Below are 9,026 nucleotides of genomic sequence, written 5' to 3'. Positions count from 1 at the left end.
AATAACATGCCATGCAACCCCAGTGGGTGGGAGATGGACAGCTTCCCAGCCCATATAACCCCTGGTGAACAGAAACACCCATTGTCATCACCCATGTGTTTACTAAAAGGCACCATGGAAACGGTGTTGTTGCCACAGGGCTTTAGGAGCACAAGTGAAGACATATTCCTTAAAGGGCTTAAACTGCACAGTTTAATTTATTATTTTATTTCAGTTGAGTTATTACCCAGGAGGTCTTAGATGCTATAGAAACACAGGCATATACCTGGTCTGTGTGCCAGGAGCATGCACTATGCAGCACTGAAGATGTTTATACTTAATATTCAGACCAAGATCAGATGTCACCATCTGGTCCTGCTGATCAAGTGCCTCAGGCCTGAAACGCCAGGAGCTGGGAAGCATTTGTGCTTTGTGATCCTGGGCACGAAAGAGAAGGACAAGAGGATGCTACTGCTGTGTGTGCAGAGCGTCCCGGCACAGCTGCCCACCAGGGCTGCAGGCAGCTGCTCTCGGTGAGATGGAGGGCAACCACGCAACATGTGTGGTCATGGCTGTCCATACCATGGAAAAGACCACAGAGGGTGAAAGCCTGGGACATTGCTCCCCTGCTTAATATCACTTGGCAGCAGGGTAGCGTAGCCCTAGAGAGGAGCAAGGACACCAATGTAGAGAGATGTCTGCTCACAGCAAACAGCCTGCACTTTGGGAGCAACCTCGTGCTTTCTCTGAAGGGACTGAAACACCTAGCGAGATGCTGAGCACTGGTGAACACTCGCCAGAGAGCTCAGTACCAGCGAGGATCCTCAGATGCCCTCACCACATGCTCCCTGCGAGTGGCATGCTGTTTTTCTCCCCATCACACCTAACTGCTGCTCACGACACCACTAACACAGCTACCCAGGATCACAGCGGGAACTGCCCGTGGGATGTTGGCCCCCTGCCACCGTCTCAAGACAGGACATGCTCGGGAAGGCAGCAGTCCTTCCGGGAGCCAAAACCCAGTTTCAGCTGTTAATTCCCCAGTGGCTTTCCAGAGTCTTTTCCCCATGAAGTCGCAAAGGGTTGAAGGGCAAGCACCCATAGGTCCACCCCCAGCCCAGCTGCGTTGCAGAGCTGGCAGTCCCCACCGCGCTCTCTGCAGGCAGCTTCTTCGCTCTTCCTCCACGGCCAGGACAGTCGCTCAGCGCAGATCCATCATGTAGCCATGTCCAAACGGAGTGCAAAGGGTGTGTGCATCTCTAGTGTCCCACATCTCTGCTTGGACACTGCCTTGTGAGGATTACACCATGATCCAATGCAGAGAGGAGTCGCAGGTAGGTCCGGATTAGGTCCCTCAACTCACTTGACAATCATTAAGTGGGTTTTTCTCCAACTGTTTTTCCAATTACAAAAAAAGATGACTTTTTACTCTTTTATCACGGCAAGAGTCGTGGCTTAGCATAAATCCCCAACCAAGCTCTCCCCAAGTGACCTAGGGCATGGTCCGGGAGGCTGGGGCTCGCAGGGTTTCTTACCTGTCACTCAAATATGCAGATGAGTGGCAAGAAACTGCAAAGACAAGAAGAGGAGGTGAATTTTAAAGACTTGGCAACATGTGCAGCCTGGGTTGCCTGTTCTTCAGCATGTAATATCTGCAAGGCAGAAGGACTTTGTGCATCTCCTTAGAATACAGTTGCTCAACAGAGATTTGTACGTTTTTGCCCAGCTGGTATCCCTGATACCTTCCCTGGTGAAGCTGCACAGCAATGCATTCGCACACGACGTGCTCCGCTCCTCTCTAGTAACTACTCCTGACTGCAGGCTTCTGGCAGCTCCCAGGACTGCAAGACAGCATCAGCACCATGTCCGCTCCCCAGCATCACCCTCCTGGGACATGCACCAACACCACTGGTAACCTGCAGGCTCCCACTTTGCTCCGCCTAAGAATCTATTATTTCCTTTAACCACAACCTCAAAGGGAGCTTCGAAAGCCTCAGAGGAGTAGCAGCTGTATTGAGTTGGACTCTGTGAAGTATCAAATGAGCCGTCACGTTTTAAGACATAGGAACGGGAAAAATTTGAGATGTGGCAATACAGGTGGTGCAGAGAAATGACATCAGGCATGGTGAGGGGCAGCCACGCAACCCAGTGGTAATAACAGCCAAGCAAGATGCAGATATGCGTTTGTCTGACAAACGCTCCAAACTATCACTTCAATGTACCTTTCAGCATTCTTTCATGCATTTTGATCCCCAATTCCACCGAGGTATGTGTGCCAGGAAGCGACCGAGCTTCAAGGGCCAGAGGACCCCCATCACGCAGGGGGAGCCCCCCAAAGTCCTGAGCTGCTTGCAGTCCCCTTCTGCCCTAGCTTCTCAATGGCTTCCTCCTCCCTCGGATTGACCTCAGCAGAAGGAATTGCTTCAGCACTTATTTCTCAGGCCAGCAAACAGAATGAAAACCTGCCACCGACAGAAGATGGAACCTTACTGGCAGTGGATTATTTGCAAGGATTCAATGGTAATGGATGAGCTGAGCATCCGTCCCTTACAGAAGGGTGAAAAGGTCTGATTTTAAAGGTAACTGCCCAAGGAGGCCCCTCAGGCCATGTAAAGGGGTCTGATACACCACTTCTTGTGCAGGTAAATGAAGCGCAGACCACTGGATAGCATAAAATTTCTGCTTTATTTATCTGTCCCTAAAGACAAAGCTACAAAACCCTTGTACAATAAATGCAGTTACAAAACGCTCGTGTGCCCTTTACAGTATTGCCTAGATGCTGAAGCATGTTGGAGTGTAATTAGGACAGCACTGACACACGGAGAGTAATGCTCGCTGGCCACTTACCTTCCTCATCTGCTATGGTAACAGAAATCACTTTGAAAACTGAGGGATTTTCACCCGGTTATTTTGCTCTAACACAGCCTGGACTAAACCAAAATAGGCCGCTAAAACTGATGAAGGAATCCCTCCACTTTTGGTGCCAAATTAACTTAAATGCTTTAGGTCTTTACCTGAAATTACACTGTTTTGTTTTTTCCCCTGTAGGCAAGGAAACACTTAATGTCTTATTATTTTCATTTCCTTGATCTCATCCACTAAATAAGCAGTAAACCAAAGTTTCAGATGCAGCTCATGATTTCGGGTATCAAACTTCAGACCCACTAACCAGCCCAACTTCCAGATATTTCCAATTTGAGACTCCCTTAAAGATGGGATCCCATACAGCTACACCAATAATCATTTGTCAAAAATACTAGTCACAGCACTTCACATTTCTGACACTTTCAGAAAGCTAGCTCTCATTTTTAACAGAACAACACTGCTACCAGCGTTCTGTAAAATCTTCTTTAAAATAAAAAGTGTATTTCAATTACAGGCTAAGACACCAGGCCAAGTTAAATTAACTGGATGCAACCTTGTTTCATTGAAGTCAATGCTTGATAACCACCTGGCAAGAAGCCATTTAGCCATTTTGTTTGAGCTATGTATCTCCTCAACTCTGCTGTCTGAGAGTCTAATTTCCCCTACAAATATTCTAAAAAATATACCGCTTTTCAAAGATATTTTAAAACCACTACTTAAAATAGACTTTAACAATTACACATCATTTTCACAGGAACTCCACACCTACAGAGAAGAAAAAAAAAAATCTGCACATTTCAGTTACCATGTGGCAAACTGACCATGCACTAACACCACATCTCCCACAGCTGCAAATGTCATGTTGTAGGAAAAGAGCTGTCACTGTGTTTCCAAAACCAGCTGTGTTATCAACTCCTTTGCATCCTTCATGCTGGAGGAGATCTCAGAGCCATCCTCTGCCACATGGGTACCAATCAAGAACATCTTCCTCTTGTCCCCAATATCAGACAGCGCCAGAGCATCATGGATATCTGTGATGCAATACGCACCTTCGAGGTCCTGATACACAAAAACAAAATAAACCTGTTAGTTGCAAAAGACAGCAGCACCATTCCTGCTTTGAGCTACTGCCGTTGTCCAGGGAGGGGAAGGGTTTCAAAAGCTCGGGGAGCACTATCCTCTGCCTTCCATGAGATCAAGTTCCCATGCTCTACAATGCTTTGGGAAAAAAAAAAGGTTAACTTTTACCTAATTTCTTCCTAAAGAAATAAGCATACAGTCCTACTTCCAGTCATTGTGGTGTTTCCAATAACAATGCAGATTAGCTGTGAAGGGCAGATGAAGGTCTTGCTGGCCCAAGACCCTGTTTCTGACAGCAGAAGCCCAGTAAAGAGTTACAAGAACAGGGCAAATATACCAATTCTTCCCTGGGTACCTTCTCAGCTGCCAGCATTTCTGGCTTAGGGACCTAGCAGATCAGGAGTAGCATTTGTGCTTGATGAGGCCAAAGCCTGCAGCTGTATTCAAGAATAACACAAAGGACTACTAAAGTTATATGCCTAAATCATTAGAAACTTAGGAGGTGACAACACAGAGCAAACCAAGCATACAGCCCTCATTATAAGAAAAGATAGGCTTAAAAATCCTGGGCAGTTCTGTCATCTCATTGTACCCCAGGCACAATCCTATTCCAAGTATAGCACCAGTCACTGATACTTTCACAGAAAGATTTTAGGAGAAAACACAAGCTTGTGATGAAAGAAAGTCTGCAGCTTCTCTTCTCTCATGCCTCAGCAGCAGCTTTAGGACAGCTGTGCTTCGCCACATGGCTGCTGCTAGGTAAAGCGATACTCACGGACAGACATTCAGATCACAACCCTAACCCGAGGTCTAGCTGTGGTCTCCCTTACAGCTCTCAAATCTTGCAGCTATACAGCAGTGTTGATCATTATGTCCACCCGCAGCTCAGATCGCACTGTGAGCACAGGACCTGCATCTAACAGATGCAAAACTCAGCCTCAGATTATTTTCTTCTGTGGTCAACAGGTGCCCTGAAAAGCCCCTCAGCTACACAGCCTCCTTAAAGGCATCAAGTCTCCTCCGAAAGGTTTTGTGGCTGTTTTCGGAGCTGGTACCAGCCCATGCTGGGGGAACTCGTACCTGCTTGTTGGCCAGAACCACCACCGGCAGGGTGGAGTCACTCTGGATCAGCTGGTGAAGCAGCTGCTTTGCCACAGGCAGTCGGGCATGATCCGCCGCATCCACGACGTAGACGAGCAGCAGCACTCTGGGCAGGTACCTCCTCCAGTAGGAACGCAGAGGCTCACTGCCCCCGACTGGAAGAGAAGACAGCAGCACAACATTCACCCAGGAATCACAGCAGCACTGCTCCCAGAGGTGCAGACAGCAGGCCCTGGGCTGAAAACCCAAGGTACTTAGGTTCCTATATGCGAGGCTGGAAATCACTTTATTTTCCCCAAACAAGTCCCATGCAAACATATGTGTATGCTCAGAAAAATTTTTTTGTTTAATCTTTCCATTTTAGGCTCTTATTTTGAGAGGATTCTGGGCTCGGTTTCTTTATTGTTGTTTATTGCCTCATTGGTTCTTACTCTAGAGCTGGAAAAGAAGGGAGATCAGAAAGAAGTTCAGCATACAGAAAGACCACGTGAGAAAATGTCCTCACACAACCTATCTCCACATGCTTGTCTCATCTTAAGACAAAGCAGGCCTATAATTTCCAAGCAAGAAATTTATTTCTGGGGTGAGGCAGGAGGGGCTCTTCTCTAGAGCATCAGATTTGGGCGACACTAGGGACTCGTTCAAAACTCCCACAGCTCTTGCATTGTCAATAACCAAAGGTGCTTAAGAAGAGATAAAAATCAAGTCCCAGCAGGCTCTTTGAGTAAGCCCTAAGCAGTGGGAGAAATCTTATGCACAGGTTACATTTCTACCTGACCTCTTCTCTGCTGGATATGAAGGAAAGCTAACCACCTTCAAAAACAGGGCTGATAGTGAAGCTCTGTGGTGAGCCCATATACAGCAAGTTGCCTGAGACTGTTGTTCCCACCTGGGAACGAGAAGAGTTTGGCAGCTGGTTGAGTGTAATAGGGAGCATGAATAGCTTACAATATTTTAAGTATGCTTCAGATGTGTTTTCAAGCTCCCCAAGTCTGCTCCCTTCCTTCTATACAGTGAAGGTTTGGGGGGACAAGATACATCACAGACCAACTCGCTCAAGAGTAGAGGTTTTCAAAAGTCATGGGCGAGTCCCCCAAACACAGTAAGTTTTCAAAGCAATACATTTGGGTTCCCTATAATTGTCTCCTGCCTTATTAAGGAGCTCTTTTCAAGCCTGACTTACAAGCCAGCCTACAGTGAGAGTCACTGCCCTTGCTGAATTCAATGTGCTTGTTGTGTTTCAAAGCATCTTTGCTTTCACTTAAACCCAGATGTTTTGGTAGTTTTGAGAACACAGAAATGGAAGCAACATTTCCCTGCTAGGGAAAGCCTGCCTCTTTTTAGGAGCCCCAGCGTATCTGCAGGCAGAACTGCAGTCTGCCCCTGGGAAGGAGCCAAAGGGCTGTGACTGACATGTCACACGTGGGACAGGCGCTCCTGATGCTGTACTGTGATGTTTTGGAGGCTCACCACCATTCCCTTTCTTCAGTGCATTCATGCATAGCATAACCCAGGGGTCAGCAACCTCAAAGAGAGCATTTTTCTTTCCCAAACCAGGAGGAACTCAGCAGAAGCCACGAGCTCCTGGCCCTTGCAGAGGCAAGACACCACCCCACTTAGCTATATAATGGTACAAAGAAGAAGAAAGGATAGTCTTCTTATCTGCCCAGGTCAGCAAAAAGAAAACCCTGCAGTCTGCTGATCATACTGTGCCGTGTGATCACAGCATAGGCTGCTAACCCCTGGACTAAGCAATGGTACAGACCAGGTAAGTAACCGGATTAGAGAGCCATGCACGGATTTACCTGGCTGAAACTGGCCTGAGACATTTCATTCACATGGGTCAGTCCGCAGCCATCACATCTCAGTCACTACCAACCTGGACCAGAGAGGGAAGGATGACTCAGAAACAACAGGTCCTGCCAGGGGTCACACAACGCCGAGCCCACACAATCCCCAGGCAGGAACAGAGAAACACTGTGGGTTTCTCCGGGCTCAGCTATGCAGAGGGCCTCCATTTCCAGCAAAGCCAGTGGGAGACAGCGGTGCCAAACACCTACTAGGAGAGGGGCACAGACTCCAAGCATCTCTGCAGAGACAGTTTCCCCAAGACACTACAGAGCCTCCAATGGTGCTGGAACAGGGAATGACACTCTGACTTGGAGGCCTCATCTTCACATCCCAAAGTCTCACCCCGCGTGCCTGGGAACAGCATAACCACTTTAGGCCTGCTGACAGAGGTACCAAGGCATCCTTGGACTAGCTGCCTATCAAGCCAGTCAAGCACTCGCAAGTGACAGCATCAAAAGGGCAGGAAGCAGAGGGCAGCTTCTGCTGCTGTAGAAACCAGGCACCGATGAGGCTGGGATGTCTGGGACTGACCCAACTCCAGGGTCCCTATCTCCCCATCCCTCAGCGGGGGTTAGCCTGCCCCTAGAATGGCTGTGCCACCCCAAAAGCATCCCAAGAGATGCTCTCTGCAGGCCCAGACAACATCCGAAAATTAGCACTAAGGATGACACAGAAAGATTAGTGAAAACCTAAAGACGTTAATAGGTCACTAAAGAATAGAAAACAAAATCTATGAGGCTTTGGAACAAAAAACACACAAAAAAGGGCATTTTTCTGCTCTGATCTTTCAGCTTGTTATTTGCTTCTCTCCTGCTCTTGGTTTTCGTCAGACACGAACACCAAGGAGAAGTTGTGCAACACACAGCGGACCACAGTGCAGGCCTTGCCAGGGACACCTCTGCTTTGGGCTGGTTTCACACAGCCAGGTTCGGCAACCCTCTCTCTCTCTCTCGCTGGATAACGGGCCTGCACGAACACAGACCCTCCTCGGCGTCAGTACATCTCCTTCAAGGGAGCAGAGCTGCCGAGGGTCAACGATCACAGCTTTTGGATCATCCAGAGCAGGGCACGAGCGAATACGAAGATTTTTAAGCAGGAGCCTGACCCCGGGACGCAAGGCAATGGCTTTTCTTACGCTCCATGTTAAACACGCTCACTCACTCTCCAGGAACTCCATCTGGGACTCTTCGGTGTTGACGCAGACGGCGTGGAAGCCCTCGGTGGGAGCCGCGCTGCGCTTCCCCCGGCTCGCGGCCAGGGAGTGGAGAACGCTGGTCTTCCCCGCCCCGTCCAGGCCCAGCACCAGGATCTGCCTGCTTCGCCCTCTGCCCTGCGAAGCAAGAGGAGGCGCGTTTGCGCGGGCAGCCGGGGGACGGGGACGCCCCGAGGCGCACGGCTGCCCCGACCCGGTACCTGCGCGGCAGCGGCGGCGGCGGCGGCGGGGGGGGGCCGGGCGGCGGGCGGGGGGACCCGGCTCCGCACGAAGGCCCAGACCGCCACGGCGGCGGCGCCGCCCGCCACGGCCAGCGCCGCCCCCCAGAGCGCCGCGGGCCGCAGGCGGCTGCCCATGGCCGCCCCCGGCGCGGCGCGGCACAGCAGCTCCCCCGGCCCCGGCGCGACGGCGGCTCCGCCCCTTCCCTGCGCCCGCCCCGCTGCGCCCGCAGGCGGCCCCGCGCACGCGCACACGCCGCCGGGTGCGGCCCCAGCCTCTCCCCGCCGTGCGGCCCCCGCTGTCTGCAGCCTCCCGCCCGTGACGTCTGCGACAGGCACGAGGGGCCGAAAGGTTCCGCCCAGGGCCTTCCTGAGGGCCGTGCTGCCGCCCAGGGGGGCCTGGAGAGGCTGGAGAGAGGGGCGGAGAGGAACATCGCGAAGTTCAGCAAAGGGAAGTGCAGGGTCCTGCCTCCAGGGAGGAATAACCCCAGGCACCAGCACAGGCTGGGGGCCAACCAGCTGGAGAGCAGCTCTGCAGAGAAGGACCTGGGGGTCCTGGTGGACGGCAAGCTGACCATGAGCAGGCACTATGCCCTTGTGGCCAAGAAGGCCAATGGTATGCTGGGCTGCAGTAGGAAAAGCATTGCCAGCAGGTCAAAGGAGGAGGAGCTCCCCCTCTGCTCAGCCCTGGTGAGGCCACACCTGGAGCGCTGTGTCCA

The 9,026-nt window shown here is 50.9% G+C and overlaps 1 protein-coding gene across 1 annotated transcript; it reads right to left on the bottom strand.

The window, feature by feature from the left end:
* Nucleotides 1–2,645: 2,645 nt before the first annotated feature.
* ARL9 (ADP ribosylation factor like GTPase 9) lies at nucleotides 2,646–8,529 on the bottom strand. Its single transcript, XM_064510211.1, has 4 exons — nucleotides 8,290–8,529; nucleotides 8,038–8,206; nucleotides 5,005–5,180; nucleotides 2,646–3,903 (listed from the first exon to the last, which is right to left on the bottom strand). The coding sequence occupies exons 1-4, from the start codon at nucleotides 8,443–8,445 to the stop codon at nucleotides 3,724–3,726; spliced, it is 681 nt and encodes a 226-aa protein (XP_064366281.1). The 5' UTR covers nucleotides 8,446–8,529; the 3' UTR covers nucleotides 2,646–3,723.
* Between the last annotated feature and the right edge of the window lie 497 nt (nucleotides 8,530–9,026).

Source organism: Dromaius novaehollandiae, chromosome 4 (assembly GCF_036370855.1).
Source record: "Dromaius novaehollandiae isolate bDroNov1 chromosome 4, bDroNov1.hap1, whole genome shotgun sequence".
Taxonomy (NCBI): Eukaryota; Metazoa; Chordata; class Aves; order Casuariiformes; family Dromaiidae; genus Dromaius; species Dromaius novaehollandiae.
Note: the sequence above shows the minus strand (reverse complement) of the source record. Positions and strands in the feature narration are given on the sequence as shown.